The 20371-nt window shown below is 45.3% G+C and overlaps 1 protein-coding gene across 4 annotated transcripts in view; it reads left to right on the top strand.

Annotated features, from left to right (window-relative positions):
- KAZN (kazrin, periplakin interacting protein) overlaps positions 1 to 20371 on the top strand; it is a 510314-nt gene that overhangs the window by 458116 nt on the left and 31827 nt on the right. For all 4 annotated transcript variants that reach the window (XM_029064854.2, XM_029064860.2, XM_029064858.2 and 1 more), the window contains 2 exons: positions 13197 to 13402; positions 18399 to 18517. In XM_029064854.2, coding sequence (XP_028920687.1) covers positions 13197 to 13402; positions 18399 to 18517 — 325 coding nt within the window. The remainder of the gene's footprint in view (positions 1 to 13196; positions 13403 to 18398; positions 18518 to 20371) is intronic.

Genomic DNA, 20371 nt, shown 5'->3' with positions numbered 1-20371 from the left:
ATTTTCCTAACATTCCACCCATGTCTCCCCACTCCTCAAAAACTTCCAGTGGTGGCCCATCCCCCTTCACAAACAGAAACTCCTTATCTAGTCACTTTAACAGCTCACCCCCCCCCCACCTTATTGATCTACCACAACCCAGCAGCCTGCACACTTTGCTTCTCAAACACTAACCTACTCACTGTACCTCTATCTCATCTATCTCTAGTGAATCTCTAGTTGGTAAGGTCATCATCAAGGCTGTAAGATTGTTGTGAGCAGGGAACATTTCTACTATCTCAGTTATACTGTACTCTCCCGAACACTTAGTGCAGTGTTCTGCATATAGTAAGCACTCATTAAATATGACTATCTCACCACTGACCCTTTGCCCATGTCCTCCCTCTGACCTGGAACTCTCTCTTTTTACCACCATATAATCCTCTCTCCCCATTTTCAAAGCCCTCCTAAAAATCACATCTCCTCCAGAAGGCCTGCTTCAGATAAATCCATATTTACCCTACTCACCCTCCTTTCTGCATTGCCTGTACACTTGGATCTGTACCCCTTCAGCACTTGATTTTCACCCCAACCCCAGCACTTCTATACCTATCCTTACACTTCGCTTTTACCCTCTATTTTAATGCTTGTCTGCCCCTCTAGACTGAAAGTTCCTCATGGGCAGGGATCATTTGCACCAATTTGCACCAAGCACTTAGTACAGTTCTCTGCATATGGTAAGCACTCAGTAAATGCCACTGATTGATTATCAAGGGAACTGTGGTGCCTCTATCACCGGAGATCTTAAATGAGGCTTATTCTTCCCAGATCATATCTCGCTCTCAACTTTCTTTCCTCCATCCCCTTGCTCATACTATTCCCCTGCCTTGGAACTCCCTTGCTTCCCAGACCAGAACTCTCCCACATTAACATCCCAACTACTCCCACAGACTTTCCTCAAGACCCTGAGCCATATCATTCGTCAGCCAACTCTAACTCTGGGCAGCAAACAAGTCTATCAACTTTGTTACTCTGTACCCTCTCAAGCATTTAGTACAGTGTTCTGCACACAATAAGCACTCAATAAATACCATTGATTTTTACACCCTCCTTACCATTCATGTATATAGGCCCACTCAATCATTTATTTTGACCAGTGCAGTTGTAAATATTCTTCTGTTTGTCTCCCCATTAGACTGTAAGCTCTCTGTGGGCAGGAAATATGTCATTTTGTTATTCTGTACTTTCTAGGACCCTAAAACAGTGCATTGCACCAAGTGGGTGCTCAGTAAGTAATACTATTCTAGGAGAAAGTTCCATTGGTTGGGAGCAAACTTTTAAAGGGGAGCATGCCTATGTTCGCATCCAATTGGGCTTTTTTTTTTAGCATGGAAGTTCTAGCTCAACTGTCATTCTATATATGGTGTTCACTTCCTGGCATGCTGGGGAGCTTTAAGAGATATTAAATAGCAAGAAATCCAGTTGAAAGTTTACAATATGAAGTATTATGTTTCCAATGTCTTACAAATCAGTCAATGGAACTTAGAGCAAATCATAGCTAAGATCATGAGACTCATATGGGACAAGAACTGTGATATCTTGTATCTATCCAAGTGCTTGACTCATAGCTAGCGCTTTAGTAATCGATCATATTTCTGAGTGCTGTGCACAAAGAACTGTACTCAGCACTTGGGCAGGTATGATATAACAGAATTGGTAGACATTTTTCCTGCCCACAAGGAGTTTACATCTAGGGGGGTAAGACATTAATATAAATAAATAACAAATAGGTACATAAGTGCTATGGGCTGAAGGAGAGGTGAATTAAGGGTGCAAATTCAAGGGTGACATAGAAGGGAAGGGGAGAAGGGGAAGGACTTTTGGTGGAGATGTGCTTTTAATAAGGCTTTGAAGATGGGGAGAATGATCATCTGTCAGATATGAAGAGGGAAGGTACTCTGGGCCAGGTGCAGGACATGGGCAAGGGATCAGTGGTGACATAGATGGGATCAAGGTACAGTGAGAGGGTAGGCATTAGAGGAGCAAAGTGTATGGCCTCGGTTGTAGTAGGAAAGCAGCAAGGTAAGGTAGGAGGGGGCAAGGTGATTGAATGTTTTAAGGACAATGGTAAGGAGTTTCTGTTTGAGGTAGAGGTGGATGGACAATCACTGAAATTTCTTAAGGAGTGGGGAAACATGGACTGAATAGTTTTGTAGAAAATGATCTGAGAAGCAGAATGAAGTATGGGCCAGAGTGGGGAGAGAGACAGGAGGAAAGGAGGTCAGCAGGGAGGCTGATGCAGTAATTAAGGCAGGATAGGATAAGTACTTGAATCAATGTAATAGCAGTTTGTATGGCAAAGAAAAGGTGAATTTTAATGATGTTGTGAAGGATGAACTTTCAGAATTTGGTGACAGATTCAATATGTGGGTTGAATGGGAAAGATGAGTCAAGGGTAACTCCGAGGTTACAGGCTGTGAGACACAGAAGATAGGGCTCTGTCTTGAGTGATAGGAAAGTCAGGGAAAGGACAGGGTTTGGGTAGGAAGATAAGGCGTTCTGTTTTGGCCATGTTAAGCCTGTCACAGGAGGACATCCAACTAGAGATATCTTGAAGGCAAGAGGAAATGTGAGACTGCAAAGGAGAGAGATCAGGGCTGGAGATGTAGATTTGAGTATCATCTGCCTGGAGGTGGTAGTTGAAGCCATAGGAGCAAATGAGTTCTCCAAGGGTGTGGGTGCAAATGGAGAATAGAAGAGGACCTAAAACCGAGCCTTGAGGGATGGTAGGCAGAGGAGGAGCCCATGGAAGAGATTAAGAATGAACAGCCAGAGATATAGGAAGAGAACCAGGAGGGGGCAGTGTCAGTGAAACCAAGGTTTATTATGCTTCAGAAGAAGGTGGTGGTCAACTGTAAAAGACAGCTGAGAGGTCAAGGAGAATTAGGTTGGAGTAGAGGCCATTGGATTTGGAAAGCAGGATATCACTGGCGACCTTTGAGAGGGAAGTTTCTGTGGAGTGGATCAAGAAAATTGGACAAGAGGAATTGGAGACAGCAGGTGTAGACAACTCATTCAAGGAGTGTGGAGAGGAATCGTTGGAGGGAGATGGGGCGATAACTGGAGGGAGCCATGGGGTCAAGGGAGGGGGTGTTTTTAGGATAAAGGAGACATCAGCATATTTGAAAGTGGTGGGAAAAAAACCCCTGGAGAGTGAACAGTTGAAGATGGAGGAAAGGGGGGAAGGGCAAGAGCTTTGATAAAGTGCGAAGGAACGGGGCTGGAGGTGCAGGAGGAGGGTGTAGATTTTAAGAAAAGGCAGGAGATCTTCTCGAGATATTGCTGGGAAAGATGGGAGAGTTGAAGAAGGGGCTGGAGGAGGGAGAGAGGGACTGGAGAAGAACAGGGGAGATTTTAGGGAGATCACCCCTAGGGTTTCAATTTTCTTAATAAACTATGTGTATGGGGGAAGTGGGGAGAGGGGGTTTGAGGAGGAAACTTAATGCCAAGGGCAATGGGCATGGGAGTCAATAAGGATAGAGAAATAATGTTTCCAGGCAGAGTTAAAGCAAGTAACTTCAGGTGGATGAGGTAGGTCTGATATCTGAATTTCCACCAGCAGCGCTCTGCAGCTCAGGCACAGCAGCAAAAGAAGTGGACTGTGGAGGTGGTCCAGGGATGTTGGTCAGCGGTTCAAGATTGGCAAAGGGATGTGGGAATGAGTGGGTTGAGTTCAGTAGAGAGGGTAATGTTGAGGGAGTAAAGGGAAGGTAGTTTGGGTATGGAGACTAAATTGTGTATGTTGCCAAGAAAACTGGATGGGGTCAAAACATCAGAGGCCTCTGTAGGGAACAGGACAGATTTGCAGTGAGGATGTGTGTGGGAGAGAAGGCACTTGAGTAGGTTGTAGTCAGATAGAGGGATTTCAGAGTTGGTAAGGATAGAGGTTGTTCAGGAACTAGAGATGATGAGTTCCAGTGTGTGTCCAAGTTGGTGAGGGGGTACGGTGGAGGGGGAGGTCTGTGGAGTTCAGGAGTGATAGAAAGCAGTCAGCAGAAGGGTTGTCCTGAACATCCAGGTCAATTAAAATCCCCAAGGATCGATGTATGGATGGAGAAAGAGAAAGAATGTAAGAAGGGAATCGAAATGGTTCAAAAAGTTGGAGGTAGGGCCTGGGGAGTGGTAGATGACCATTACTTGAACCTGGAGTGGGTGGTAGAGGAGGATGATATGGGCTTCAAATGAAGAGAAAGAGAGGGATGGAGGAGGTAGAATGGCGTGAAAGTAGCACTGGGGAGCGAGAAGGAAGCTGACGCCTCCTCCTTTCCCACTGAGTCTAGGGAGTAAGAGAAGATAAGGCTCATTCTAGAGAGAGCAGCGGGGGAGAGCCAAGTTTCAAGGATGGCAACAGAAGCAGTGACTGGGTCAGCACCAGGTCAGTGATAAAGAATATTTCCCATAACAGAGTGGGGATTCCGCAGGCCGCACTGAACTACCAAGGGGTGGGGAGGAGTTGGATGGGAGTGAGCTGATGGGGGCCGGTGTGGGGGAAGGGAGATGAAGAATGGCACTAAATTATAATATTTTTTAAAAGCTTCACAGGGAGATGTTCAAGGCAATAGTTCATTCATCCATGACAAAAAGACACCAGATTTCAGGGTCCCAGTAATTTATCCTCACAACCCCAAAAGTCTTCAATTAACTAATTATGGTGCTGTATCAAGCCCCGGGGGTAGATAAAAGATAATCAGGTCAGAATGAATAGTCCCTGTCTCACAGTCTAAGCAGCAAAGGGGGACAGAGACCCCCACTTAATTTCAACCCCACCTACAATGTGGTTTTAAATGGCACAAAAGTTGAGTCCCTTAAGAATACAAACCCCTCACCTGTCAAACTAATTTAACTTTTGCTGCCACATTCACTGACCTTCACATCAACAGCAGCAGCTGCAATCAGTGGTGTTATGGAGGCCTCACTGTGTGCACAGCTGAAGCAGCATGGCCTAGTGGCTAAAGCAGGGCCTGAGAGTCAGAGGACCTGGATTCTATACCCTGCTCTGCTGCGTAGTCTTCTGTGGGACGTTGGGCAAGTCATTTCACTTCTCTGCACCCTAGTCACCTTTTCTGTAAAATGGGGATTAAGACTGTGAGCCCCAAGTGGGACATGGACTACGTCCATCTTGTTTAGCAGGTATCTACCCCAGCGTTTAATACAGTGCCTAGAATATAGTAAGCATTTCACAAATACCATTAAAAAAAATCAGTTGCTTTACTGTCTGCAGAACACCCTACTAAGCCCTTGGATGAATACAATACAGCTGATAGGTGGATCCCTGTCCTTAATGTGTCGTCAATCTAGTTAGAAAGAGCAAGATCACTGCATAGGCAGAGTAGAACTAGGCTCATGGAGGCTTGCAAATTTCAGCCAAATAGCACCACCCAGCCTCTTGCACTGATACCCCCCAGAAATGCAAAGTGCAGGGACAAGGTAGGAGTTAAGCCACAGGGACAGGGTAAGAGAGAGACTTGAACAGTCCTGGGAGTTGGACTCCAGAACCAACCAGGCCTGAACAAGATGTTGGGCTGGAGTTTGTAAGTCCCATTGTAAGGTCAGAGGCCATGTTTTTGACCTCTCTTTATTCTGAATGCCAAGTCCAGTGCTCTGGACCCAGTAGATGTTCAGGAGTTGACTAGAGCATTTATCAAGTCTGGTAACCTTTGGTAGTCCATGCTGTGAGAATCTCCACAAGCTGCTGAGGATAAATGGGCCTTGGTGGGGGGATGTGAGGGGGTAGTGAGAGAAGGGCCTCCTGGGCCAGCCTTTGGAAGAAGAGCAAGGGACAGCAGTTAAGAGGACCAGCCCTAATCTCTCTACTTCCTGCCCCAAGGGCAGGCAGCCATTAAAGGTGATTCTCCTGCTCAGTGCTTGTCATCTACCTAACTCCTGGTTTCCCTGTTATGAGGTGGAAAAGGACTTGGTCTGTCCTTTATTATCTTCATTATCCAATCTTGAGACAGGATCATTAGAGCCAAAATGAGCCCTTCCCCCTTCCCAAAACCCTCTTTCCTGTCAACCACCACATCAAGCTACACTAAAGAGATTCAAGGATACAACTGGCCAGTTGATTAAAAATTAAATGTATTCCTTGCTTTAGGTAGCCAAAGAGAACCTCCCCTAGATTCAGCCCAAGAGACCTAGTTCTAACTACCCAAATATCTAGAGCAGGAGTCTCTCAAATGGGTCACCCAAAATAGGGTCTGGATAAAAACAGTAGTTATTTCCTCTGTAGGACTGATAATGTGAAGGACAGAAATAACTGTGGCTTCATGTCACTTAAAGCATAAAAATGATAATGTTTGCATTTTTAAAAGAAAATTAATAACTGGACCCCAGGAAAGGAATTTTTCCTTATTTTAAAAGCCTTCTCTTGTTCAACTGCATCTAGCACTCCTCAGATTTAACTACATCCACCTCACAAAGAGATTCTATCCCACCTGCTCTCTTAAAAGGAGGTATGTGGCCTAAATGGATAGAGCACAGGCCTGAAATCAGAAGGACTTGGGTTCTAATTCCAGCTCTGCCACTTAATAATAATGTTATTTGTAAAGGGCTTACTATGTGCCAAGCACTGTTCTAAACTCTGCAATAGATACAGGGTAGATTGTCCCACGTGGGGCTCACAGTCTTAATCCCCATTTTACAGATGAGGGAACTGAGGCACAGAGAAGTTAAGTGGCTTACCCAAGGTCACATAGCAGACAAGTGGCGAAGCTGGGATTAGAACCCACATCCTTCAACTCCCAAGCCTGTGCTTTTTCCACTAAACCACACTGCTACCCTTTTACCATCCACACTATTGGCTAAAGCATTCATTCATTCAATCATATTTATTGAGCACTCACTGTGCGCAAAGCACGGTACTAAGCGTGCCTGGGAGAGTACAGTACAACAACGAACAGACACATTCCCTGCCCACAACAAGGTCACAATTACTTTGCCCCCTCCTACCTCACTGCGCTACTCTCCTTCTACAACACAGCCTGCACAGTTCACTTCTCTAATGTTAACCTTCTCCCTGTATCTCGATCTCATCTACCCAGTCGCTGACCTCTCGCCCACATCCTGCCTCTGGCCTGGCTTCCTTACTCATATCCAATGGATAATTACTCTCCCCACCTTCAAAGCCTTATTGAAGGCACATCCCGGCTCTGCCACTTGTCAGCTGTATGACTGTGGGCAAGTCACTTAACTTCTGAGCCTCAGTTACCTCATCTGTAAAATGGGGATTAAGACTGTGAGCCTCACATGGGACAACCTGATTACCCTGTATCTACCCCAGCGTTTAGAACAGTGCTCTGCATATAGTAGGCGGTTAACAAATACCAACATTTATTATTTATTATCTCTTCCAAGAGGCCTTCCCTAAACCCTCCTTTCCTCTTCTCCCATTTCCTTCTGCATCATTTCGATTTGGTCCCTTTATTCATCCCCCCTCCAGCCCCACAGTCTTATGTACATATCTGTAATTTATTTATTTATATTAGTGTCTGTCTCTCCCTCTGAACTGTAAGCTTATTGTGGGGAAGGAATGTGTCTGCCCATCTGCTGTGACCTTGGGCAAGTCACTTCACTTCTCTGGGCCTTAGCTACCTCATCTATAAAATGGGGATTGAGACTGAGGCTCATTTAGGACAGGGGACTAGGTCCAGCCCAATTTGCTTGTATCCACCCCAGCTTTTGGTACAATGCCTGGAACATAGTAAGAGCTCAACAAATACCATGATTATTATCATAATTGCAAGGGAACTCTAACCTCAGTCACCACCAATATGCATCACAAGCAAAGGAAATTGTAGTTTAGATTTTTTTCAATTACAATGAGAAAATTTCAGCAAACCCAGTGATGTCTCTCTAACTTGGACATTCTTTGATCAGCCAAGGAACTTCCAAGGTTTCAGTCAGATTCCTCCTCTTTCCTTGTAGAGAGGAGATGTAAGGCTATACCATCAAAGCTATGTAGGGGCACAAACCCAAGTAGCTCCCAGCCAAATTACAAATCGCTCTCCCAACAAGTCACTCTACTGCTTACAGTGCCCATTTTTATCATCTATACAGGGACCAATGTGTGTTTTGCTCAGATAAAACAGCCCCACTAAAAGCACTTACAGAGCATGTGCTAAATACAAATTGAAAATCATATATCTGTACTGGCGGCCGTAGGCATATTAGCAAAATAAAACCCTGATGTGGACACACACACACGTTTGTTCAATTATGTAAATATATTCAAGCAAGTAATTATATAAAGTAGCCTGGGAAAAAGAAAATTTGAATATTCTAATTCCACACTAGCTAGAAAAGGCCATTTTACCCTATATTATGTTAATATAATCCTGAATTGCTAAAGGGGGGCAGGGGGTCAAAGTCTGCTATCTACACTACAGCCTCCAGCCCCAATGATAACATTTTTTGGAAAGGGAACTGGAGCTTTGGATGCCACAAACACACCAGACACCCTGATCCTGATATTCTTTTTGAAAATTCAAAAAAGGGGCTAATTATTTCACTTCAAAGTTTACCCAACACCCCAAGTCCGGGAAGCTTACCTGTTCCAGGGTTCCCCGGAGACACCTGATTTACTCTGCCTCCTTCTCAGTCACCACCTCTTCTTTCCAGAACTGCTCAGCTTCCCAGCAGCAAGCAGTTTGCCCCCAGAGTCGCCAACAAAGCCCATCAACACTTCCACCTGGGGGCTGAGGCCAGGCCTAGCAACAGCCCAGGTGACAATACTTACAATAATGAGTAGGAGAGATTGGATGGTTGAACATCTGTGTCTAACTATCTGGGTTTAAAGAGACATCTGTTAAATTACCCAATGGGTCTCTTCCTCTTTAGAAAAAAAAGAAAGAAAGAAAAAGACTTCTCCGAACAATCTCATTCAAAGTAAAATGAGTGCCTTCTGCCTGGCAAGCACAGGCAACCTCAAGTGTGTCAGCCTATTAGTGTATGGAGTTCTCTTATAATGTAGGTTTTTTGAGTCAATCATATTTATTGAGCGCTTAACTGTGTGCAGAGCACTACACTAAGCACAGATCGTATCTACCAACTAATTCTACTGTATTTTACTCTCCTGAACACTTAGCATAGTGCTCTGCACTAAGTAAGCACTCAATAAATACTATTGAGTAATTGCCCACATTGCGCAGAACCCTGTAATAAGCCCTGAAAGCCTTACCAAGAAACTACACAACATTGTCTTACCCTCCTGGTGTTTACAAACTAATCACTGTGTGGAAGGGCAGGAGAATCCAAATTCACAAGTGTATAGACATACAAAATGAAAGCAAAGACACACATAACACAAATGACAGAAAAATATATGCCTAAAAGACTCACACAGGCATAAATCTTGTTGTTAGAACCTTGTTTGTTGCCATGGATAATCAACATATTTGTCAAGATGGGATCCATCTAGCACAGGTCTGAGAGTCAGAAGACTTGGGTTCCAATCCCAGCTCTGCCACTTCTCTGCTGTGTGACCTTGGGCAAGTCACTTCACTTCTCTGTGCCTCAGTTCCCTCATCTGCAAAATGGGGATTCAAAACCTGTTCTTCCTCCTACTTAGACTGTGAGCCCCACGTAAAACCATTCATTCAATCATTCAATCATATTTATTGAGCGCTTACTGTGTGCAGATTTTCTTGTATCTACTCCAGTGTTCAGTACAGTGTTTGGCGGATAGTAAGAGCTTCTTATTATAATTAGTAGTAGTACTAATAAAGTCATAGTAATACTCTTCCTTTGGGAGTCTCTTGAATAGTCTTATACTCTTGCACTAGAAGCTCTCTATTTAACCCTATGAGGAGGGGGGTGGTCTATGAAGCCTCAGAGAATAGCTAGCTGGGATATCCACACGGCCTATTTTCTAGTAACTATATCCAGTAGTTTAAGGGAAATTGTCCATTAGCATGAGAGGCCTGAGAGGCAAGCAGATAGCTAGCCCTACCTTAGCCTTCTTCCTGGATGTCATGGCAACGCCTCACCCTAGGTTCAGTTTCCTTGGTCTGCACTTGCAAGATTGCATTTCATGTTCAATGATGATTTTTCCTGCAGAGAAAGGGTGCTCAAAACACTATTCTTGCATCCAGAAAAGAAAAAACAAATGCCGTTTGCATTTTTGAACTTTCAGAATACTGTGAATGGAGGCTATTTAGGTAGTGTAATCTCAGGTAGAGGGCTGCACAAGGAGTCAAAAGTCCTTGATCCTAGTTCCAGCTTTGCTGCAGTCTGCCATGTGACCTTGGGCAAGTCACTTACTTACTTTCACTTTCCCTGACTAAGCCTTTATTTCCTCTATCACCCTCCCATCTGCATCAACTATGCACTTGGCTGTGAATCCTTTAAGTACTATGATACTCACTCCAGTACCACAGCCCTGTGTAAATATCCTTATATTCTACAATTTCCCCACTCCATGATTTATGTCAATGTCTGTCTCCCCCAAAGACTGTAAGCTCCTTTGGGCAGGGAACATGTATGCCAATGACTTTTTTTAATGGCATTTGTTAAGTAGCCAGTAGGTATCAAGCAGTGTTCTAAGCACCAGGGTAGATACAAGGTCAGATGCAGTCCCTGTCCCTCATGGGGCTCACAGTCTAAGTAGGAGGGAGAACAGGCATTGAATCCCAATTTTGCATTTGGGAAAGTGAGGCACAGAGAAGTCAGGTGACTTGCCCAATGTTACACTGTAGGAAAGTGGCAGAGCCAGGATTAGAACCTCTCATATTGTAATTCTGTTATAGTGTACTCTCCCAAGTGTTTAGCAGAGTGCTTTGCACATAGTAGGCATTCAGTAAATTCCTTGCTGTTTAGAGAAACACTGTGGCCTAAATGTATAGAGCACAGCCTTGTGAGTCAGAAGGGCCTGGGTTCTAATTCTGACTCCACCACATCTCTGCTCTGTGACCTTGGGCAAGTCACTTCACTTCTCTGGGCCTCAGGTACCTCATCTGTACAATAGGGATTAAGAATGTGGGACATGGACTGTGTCTAACCTGATGATCTTGTATCTACCCCAGTGCTTAGTACAGTTCCTGGCACATAGTAAGAGCTTAACAAATGCCATAAACAAACAAACAAACAGCAATTGGCAGGGTCAGGGGACCCTGGAAAATTGCTCAAGGTTTGGGTGGTTTCGGGATGATTCTGGCCACCACTGGCCACCATACCAACAAGCAAAGAGTTATCCACTATCCATCAACTTCTATGCACTGTGTCTCTATACCAGCAACTTCCTCCTACTTTCATTCTGGTGGTTTGCCTATTTCTGTTCTTATTAGTACCAACCAGCAGTGTCACTGGCCTAAGAACCTGCATTTCCTTGGTTTCAAATCTAACTTCCAAGCAGTGACCTCAGCAACACCCTTGCTATGGGTTTCTAGTGGTCCTGTCTCTCTTTCCTTACCTTATGCCTCCCCCATCTCTGCTCTACACCCCTGGAGTAGGGAATCCTGGTCAGGGAAAGTGAGGAGGAACAAATGATAGAAAAATCCCAAAATGCCTAAGTCTAGGGGCAGCTAAAATCTAATTACAATGTGAAAAACTGCTTTGAGATGCGACTGCTGTCTAGATTGGCCTATGCAAATCGTATGTAAAGTTTATGCAAATAGGCTTGTAGCTCCACTATCTTAAATTTAGCTATCCTTCGGGGGCTGAGATGTAAGATTTTTATCGGAGCGTGCCAGTGGCTGATAAAACCAATGCTCGAATGATTATCCTTTCCACATCACATGTACATTGCTAGCTGCACTCTCACACTTGCTAACTACCCACAGTTTCTGGAACCGCTTTTGTTTCTTCCTTGGAGTTACAATCTCCTTTCTAATCACTGCAGATGCCACTTGGGTCCAGCTGCAGCCACCATCAGCTGTGTGACTTTGGGCAAGTCACTTAACTTCTCGGTGCCTCAGTTACCTCATCTGTAAAATGGGGATTAAGACTGTGAGCCCCACGTGGGACAACCTGATTCCCCTGTGTCTATCCCAGCGCTTAGAACAGTGCTCGGCACATAGTAAGCGCTTAACAAATGCCAGCATTATTATTATCTCCCAATGCTCTACAGTTATGATAATGATGATGATTACTGTGGTATTCATTAAGTGCTACTATGTGCCGGACATTGTTCTAAGTTCTGGGGTGGATACAAGCAAATCGAGTTGGACACAACCCCTGTCCCACATGGGGTTCATAGTCTTAATCCCCATTTTACAGATGAGGTGAGTCACAGAGAAGTGAAGTGACAGGGGCAAGGTCATACAAGCAGACAAGTGGTGGAACTGGGATTAGAACCCAGGTCCTTCTGACTCCCAAGGCTGTGTTCTATCCACTAGGCCACATGGTCCACAGTTATGCCCCCATTGTCTGAGCACTCCCTTTATTGTGTCTTTAAAACATTTCTTCTGTCCCTGATTCTAGTATTCCTACTTCAACTCATCATATGGCTAGTGATTAGGTATTCTGCTGTTCATTCTTGCTATAGCGAAGGTGTGATGCAACTAGAATTGGTTGGTTGCATATCAGGAGACTGACTGTGTTCCCAGGCCTCGCTGATTATGTATGCTAGAACCGTAGCTCCTGCAGACTGTTAGCTTCTTGTGGGCAGGGAACGTGTCCACCAGCTCTGTTCATCTGTACTCTCCCAAGTGCTTAGCATAGTGCTCTGCATGCAATAAGTGCTCCATAAATACCGTTGATTGATTGATTGCAGAAAAGCCAAGTGGAGAACTCTGGGTGGAAACCTCTAGCCCCTTTAAACAATTTAGGGTAGGAGCAGTTTGGCCTAGTGGAAACAGCACAAACCTGGGATTCAGAGAACTATGTTCTAATCCCAGCTTTACTACTTTCCTGCTCTGTGACCTTGGGCAAGTCACTTAACTTCTCTGTACTTCAGTTCCCTCATCCGCAAAATGGAGAATCAATACCCGGTCTCCATCCTACTTGGACTGTGAGCCTCCAGTGGGAGAGAGTCTGTGTCCAACTTAACTTGTATCTACTGCAGCATTTAGACTATGCTTGACATGTAGTAAATGCTTAATAAATACTACTATTATTATTATTATTATGAACCTCAAGCCCTCGGAGGGGCATTCCCTTGTATTCTTCCATTTCCTTTTAGAGTTCCTCCTGGAGCTTCTCCCATGTGTTTGTGTGTTTCGCAGACTCCGACAGCCTGTCCAGCCCAACCCGCCAGAGCCTCAGCCTGTCCGAAGGGGAGGAGCAGATGGACCGGCTCCAACAGGTGGAACTCGTCCGCACCACACCCATGTCCCACTGGAAGGCCGGGACAGTCCAGACGTGGCTGGAAGTCGTCATGGCGATGCCCATGTATGTCAAAGCCTGTGCAGAGAACGTGAAGAGCGGGAAGGTATGAGCAGGAAATTTACCTACAAGCAGATAGATTGATGGCTTTAACTTTAAAGTGTCTAGTGTCTAGTTCTTCAGTAAATTAGCCGTATTTACTGAGCGCTTACTGTATGCAGAGCACTGTATTAAGTGCTTAGGAGAGTACAATATAACAAAGTTGGCAGGCACATTCCCTGTCCAAAATGAGTTTACACCATCGGGAGATATGATTTAGAGGCACCGTGATCTCCAAGCACTTAGTACAGTGCTCTATACAAGAGGCCCTGAATAAATACCATTGATTGATCAATTGATTGATTGATTAAAATCTAGCCAGGGAGGCAGATGCTAAGTAATAATAATAATAACGATGATGGTATTTAAGTGCTTACTATGTGCCAAGCACTGTTCTAAGAGCTGGGGGAGATACAAGGTAATCAGGTTGTCCCCGGTGGGGCTCACAGTCTTAATCCCCATTTTACAGATGAGGTAACTGAGGCACAGAGAAGTTAAGTGACTTGCCCAAAGTCAGACAGCTGACAAGTGGTGGAGCCAGGATTAGAACTCATGACCTTCTGACTCCTAGGCCTGTGCTGTATCCACTCACCATTCTGCTCAGCGTGGCTCAGTGGAAAGAGCACGGGCCTTGGAGTCAGAGATCATGGGTTCGAATCCTGGCTAGGCCACTTGTCAGCTGTGTGGCTGTGGGCAAGTCACTTCACTTCTCTGCGCCTCAGTTCCCTCATCTGTAAAATGGGGATGAAGACTGTGAGCCCCACGTGGGACAACCTGATTCCCCTGTGTCTACCTCAGCGCTTAGAACAGTGCTCGGCACATAGCAAGCGCTTAACAAATACCAACATTATTATTACATATATGTGTAAGCGCTATGCGGGATGTGAGTTCTTAGGAGGTGGTGTTGAAGAGCTGATGTGGCAGTTAAAGTTAGAGTAGGGAGATGAGAAATTAATCAGAGAGGGCCTCCTTGAGGAGGTATGATCTAAGAAGCATTTTGAAGATGGGAAGAGCAATTTGGATGTGAATTGGAAGACTGTGAGCAAGGGGTCAGTGACAGGAAAGGCAAGAACAAGTCCCAGTGAGTAAGTTAGCTTGAGTGGAATGAAGAGTGTGAGCTGCTGTGTTGTGGGTGAAGAGAGTGGATAAGTAAGAGGGAGAGACCTGATTGAATATATTAACCAGATGTCTGGAAGCCTCTGTTTGATGTGGAAAGGATCAGACAACCAAGGGAAGTTCTTAAGGAGTGAGAGACATTTGCAAAAAAAAGGAAAAAATGAACCAGAAGCTGGAGAGACTGGAAGCTGGAGATCAATTAGAAAGCTGATGCCATAGTCAAGTCAGGATATGACTCCCAAGCAGGCCTACATTCTAGCCCCTCAGGAGTCAAGGACCTGAAGGGAGCTGTCTCAGCCTTCCTCAAATCCCCTTTATTTATTTCTAGGCTAGGCTAGAAACTTCCAAAGTTTGGGGAGGCCCCGCTCCCTCTAAGACTTCACAGCTACAGCAGCATGTGCCTCAGAGCTGGGTAGTCAAGTCTTTAAACGCCTCCCCCATGAGGGACCGACAGCAGTGAAGACAACCCGGATACCCAGAATGAACCGACTTGGCCAAGCTGACACAGTGACTCAGGGCAGAAGCCAGAAAGCGGCTCCCAGTTATGGAATCAGTTAATCTGAACCCAGGCCTTGAGCTGGCGAGAAGCCCCAAATCTCTGCCATGATTTTCCCCTTCACAGGCAAGTCATTTCACTTCTCTGTGCCTCACCTGTAAAATGGGGATTAACACTGTGAGCCCCATGTGGGACAGGACGGTGTCTGAACTGATTACCTTGTATCTACCCCCCTGCTTAGAAGAGTGTCTGGCACATAATAAACACTTAACAAATAGCATTAAAAAAAATAGTCCCAGAAATTCTTGGGGCATAAAAGCCTCTAACCTTTCCCCTCCCCTACTCTCTCCTCCTGCATTAGGCCACATTTCCACTGGTTCTCTTGATTTCTAATCCACTGCCAAGACTCCATTTTGCTGACAGAGTAGATACCTACTTCTCCTCCTACTTCCCTGAGAGCTCCTTCTTTTTCTGGTATTTGTTAAACGCTTACTATCATGCCAGGCACCATATTAAGTGCAGAGGTAGATACAAGCTTATCAGGTCAGTCACAGTACATGTCCTACATGGGGCTCACAGTCTTAAATCCCTGTTTTAATAATAATGTTGGTATTTGTTAAGCGCTTACTATGTGCTGAGCACTGTTCTAAGCGCTGGGGTAGACATAGGGGAATCAGGTTGTCCCACGTGGGGCTCACAGTCTTAATCCCCATTTTACAGATGAGGGAACTGAGGCACAGAGAAGTGAAGTGACTTGCCCACAGTCACACAGCCGACAAGTGGCAGAGCTGGGATTCGAACTCATGAGCCCTGACTCCAAAGCCCGTGCTCTTTCCACTGAGCCACGCTGCTTCTCTACAGATGAAGTAACTGAGGTACAGAGAAATTAGGTGACTTGTCCAAAGTCACACCACAGACAAATGGCAGAGCGAGGATAACAATTCAGGTCTTTCTGATATCTAGGCCCTGCTCTAACCATTTGGCCACAGTGCTTCTCTGATTCAGGTGCTGGCTCCTCCTTCACCTCTCATCTTCCTGTTGTGGGTTCCTGGTTCTGTTCTTGGTCCTCTACATTCTTGCTCTACACTCACTCTCTTGAGGAACTTCTTTGCTCACACGGCTGCAGCTACCCGTTGTACACGGAAGACGCCCAAATCTCTCTCTCTCTCTATCTCTCTCTCTGGCCCTGACCTCTCCTTAGGCCTGCAATCCCATATGTCTAATACATCCCATATGTCCAGTGTCTTGTCTCCAGGACATCTGCACTCGGCTGTCCAACTGGCACCTCAAACCGAACAAGTCTGAAATAGAACTCATCTTTCCCCCCTAATCGATCGATCAATCATTGGTATTTATTGAGCGCTTATTGTGTGCAGAGCACTGTCCTAAGCGCTTGGGAGATTACAATACAAGAGCTGGTAGACATGTTCTCTGATCACAATGAAGGGGCGAGACAAATGTTGAAATAAATTAATTACTGATATGTATCTAACTGCCGTGGGGCTGAGGATGGGGTGAATATCAAGTGTCCAAAGAGGTCAGATCCAAGTGCATAAGCAACATAGAAGAAAGAGGGAGTAGGGGAAAAGAAGATTTAGTCAGGGAAGACTTTGGAGGAGATGTGATGTTAATAAGGCTATCATACATGAAGGGGAAGGGAGCTGCAGGCCAGATAAAGGATGTGGGCAAGGGGTTGGCAGCAAGATAGACATGATCAAGGGTTAGTTGGTGTTAGAGAAGCTAAATGTGCAGATTGTTATTCTGTACTCTCCCAAGCACTTAGTATGGTGCTCTGCACCCAGTAAGTGCCCAATAAATATGACTGATTGAGTGATATTAGGAAATCAGTGAGGTAAGGTCGGGGGAATCAGCTGATTGAGTGCTTTAAACCTGATGATAAGGAGTTTCTGTTAAATGTGACAGTGGATGAACTGGAGATTCTTGACTTGCTTCCTTTACTCATTAACCCCCCACCCCAACCCCACAGCACTTATGTATATATCCTTAATTTATTTATTTGTAGTAATGGCTGTCCCTCTAAACTGTAAATTTTTTGTGGGCAGGGAATATGCCTTTTATATTGTTGTGTTGTCCTCTATCAAGCACTTAGTACAGTGTTCTGCACACAGTAAGCTCTCAATAAATATGATTGATTAATTCACTGATCAATTGATTCTTGAGGAGTAGGGAGTTGCTTCCCCCTCTAATTTTTCCTCCTCAGTCAATAACCTCATCATCCTCCCTGTCCCAGAAGCAGCACTTTCTAGTGGAAAGAGAAAGAGCCTCACAAACAGAGAATCTGGGTTCTAATTCTGGTTTTGCCACTTGCCTGCTGTGTGACCTTGGGCAAGTCACTGAACTTCTCTGTGCCTCAGCAGCCTCATCTATAAGGCAGGGATGAAATACTTGCTCTCCCTCTCCCTTTGACAGTGAACCCTATGTGGGACAGAGACTATGTCCACCATAATTATCTTGCTTCTACCCCAGGGCTTAGTACAGTGCTTGGCACATAATAAGCGCTTAAGAAATTCCAGTTATTATTACTATTTCATTATTGTTATCATTATTAGTATGATTTTGCCTTACTGCCTCTACAAACAGTGGGAGCCTGGAGAGCCGATGTGTGAAGCTCACAGTTTTTTAGCAGAGAAGCAACGTGGCTTAGTGGATAGAGCTTAGGCCCGGAAGTCAGAAGGACCTGGGTTCTCATCCCTGCTCTACCACTTGTCTGCTGTGTGACCTTGGGCAAGTCACTTCACTTCTCTCTGTCTCAGTTCCCTCATCTGTAAAATGACAATTAAGAATGTGAGCCCTGTGTGGGACAGGGACTCTGTTCAACCCAATTATCTGGTATCGACCCCAGCTTTTAGAAAAGTGTCTGGCATATAGAGAGCACTTAACAGATACTGCGATTATTATTATTATTATTATCACTGAGAAATCAAATTGTCAACAGCAGTGGCAGTCAACATCCCCTCAGTATAATTTCCTCCTTCCTGTACTCATCCAGACCCATCTAGTAGTACCAACGACCCCCTGTAGAGTAGCAGTGTGGCCCAGTAGAAAGAGCCCGGGCTTGGGATTCAGAGGTCATGGGTTCTAATCCTGACTCCACCACTTGTCAGCTGTGTGACTTTGGGCAAGTCACTTAACTTCTCTGGGCCTCAGTTACCTCATCTGTAAAATGGGGTTTAAGACTGTGAGCCCCACATGGGACAACCTGATTACCTTGTATCGCGCCGCCGCCCCCCATCTCTTGGAACAGTGTTTGGCAAATAGTAAGTACTTAACAAATGCAATCATAATTATTATTATTAGCCCCAGCTCCAACACTGAGCTCTCTGGCAATGCTAAGACCAGTGATACCACGGATGTTTTCTCTGGAGTGCAGGTCCTGCTGAGTCTAAGCGACGAGGACCTGGAGACCGGGCTCGGTGTCTGCAGCTCCCTGCATCGTCGGAAACTCCGGCTGGCGATCGAGGACTACCGGGATGCTGAGACAGGCAAATGGTGAGCTTCTCCGCAGGCCCCGCAGTTCTGACTCAGCCTCCCTCCCTGGCGGCCTCAGCTGGGAGCCGAGGGCTCCCGGCAAGGATGCGCTACACGCTCCCAGCGGCCCCCGGGAGGTTTCAGCTCTGCAAAACCATGAAGGGCAGGATCACTGGGACACGGGCCTCGAGCGCGGGGAGAAACCGCTTTATAAAACTGACACTTTTGTTTTCCATAATTATTTCCTTCAGTGGTTTCCCCTTCATTTTGCTCAGTTAATTAATCAAATCTGGTGGGGTGTGCTATTCTTTGCTGAGCCAGCTTTGCTGGTAAAAAGAAGATCCAACCACCTTTAAGCTGGCCAACGACACCAGTGTGGGCTGAAAATGAGTCTGATTTGTGGGAGCAGAGGGCCAGAGAAGGTGACAAGACTCTCTAGAGACCCAATAAGGAAGAGACTCCCCAGTCACCACCGGCTGCTTGTAGCCTGAGTCTCAGAAACACCTCCTCTGCTATCCTGAACTGGAACTGGGGAATATTGGGATTTCCCACCCCATCACTAGGAGAAGACTTCAGCCCAGATTTTATGGTGCTCCTTGTGGGGGCTGGGACTCTCAGGTCAGGGGCTTGGTCACTAAACTTGTACTAACAGTAGTAGGGGGAGGAGGAGAGGAAGAGGAGGAGAAAGAGGACAAGGAGGAATAATAATAGTGGTATAATAGTAGCAATGGGGGGTTAATATTGCTATTACTACTATTATGACAAGCAGCGTGGTTTAGTGGAAAGATCCCGGGCTTGGGAGTCAGAGGTCATGGGTTCTAATCCCAGCCCCACGACTTGTCTGCTGTGTGAGCTTGGTTAAGCCACTTAACTTCTCTGTGCCTCAGTTACCTCATCTGAAAAATGGGGATTAAAACTCTGAGCCCCTCGTGGGACAACCTGATTACCTTGTATCTACCCCAGTGCTTAGAACAGTGCTTGGCACATTGTAAGTGCTTAACAAATACCATCATTATTATTAAGAGTAGAAATTGATTATTATTAATGTCTATCTCCCTCTCTAGTCTGTTACAAGCAAGGGAATGTGTTTGCTAATTCTGTTGTATTGTACTCTCCCAAGAATTTAGTACAGTGTTCTGCACATAGTAAATGTTCAATAAATATGATTGATTGATTAATAGTAGTAATAATAGTGGCAAGAGCCCGGGCTTGGGTGTCAGTGGTCATGGGTTCTAATCCTGCCTCTGCAACTTTTCAGCTGTGTAACCTAGGGCAAGTCACTTAACTTCTCTGTGCCACAGTTACCTAATCTGGAAAATGGGGATTAAGACTGTTAGCCTTGCATGGGACAACCTGATTACTTGTACCCACCACCCCTTACAACAGTGATTGGCACAAAGTAAGCACTTAACAAATGCCATCATCATCATTATCATTATTATTAATACAGTAGTAATATAAGTTTAGTGGATAGAGCTCGGGTGTGAAAGTCAGAACGACCTGGCTTCCAATCTTGTCTCTGACGGTTGTCTGCTGTGTGACCTTGGGAAAGTCACCTTAATTCTCTGTGCCTCAGTTCTGTAAAATGGGAATGAAGACTGTGAGACCCAGGTGGGACAACCTGGTTAACTTGTCACTACACCAGAAGTTAATATGCCTCAGTGGGAAGAGCACGGGCTTGGGAGTCAGAGGTCGTGGGTTCTAATCCTGACTCCGCCACTTGTCAGCTGTGTGACTTTGGGCAAGTTACAATTTCTCTGGGCTTCAGTTACCTCATCTGTAAAATGGGGATTAAAACTGTGAGCCCCACATGGGACAACCTCATCACCTTGTATCCCCCAGGGCGTAGAACAGTGCTTTGCACATAGTAAGTGC

The sequence above is a fragment of the Ornithorhynchus anatinus genome, chromosome 5, assembly GCF_004115215.2.
Source record: "Ornithorhynchus anatinus isolate Pmale09 chromosome 5, mOrnAna1.pri.v4, whole genome shotgun sequence".
In the NCBI taxonomy this organism is placed as follows: domain Eukaryota; kingdom Metazoa; phylum Chordata; class Mammalia; order Monotremata; family Ornithorhynchidae; genus Ornithorhynchus; species Ornithorhynchus anatinus.
The sequence above is the reverse complement of the archived record's forward strand: the minus strand, read 5'-3'. Positions and strand labels throughout refer to the sequence as shown.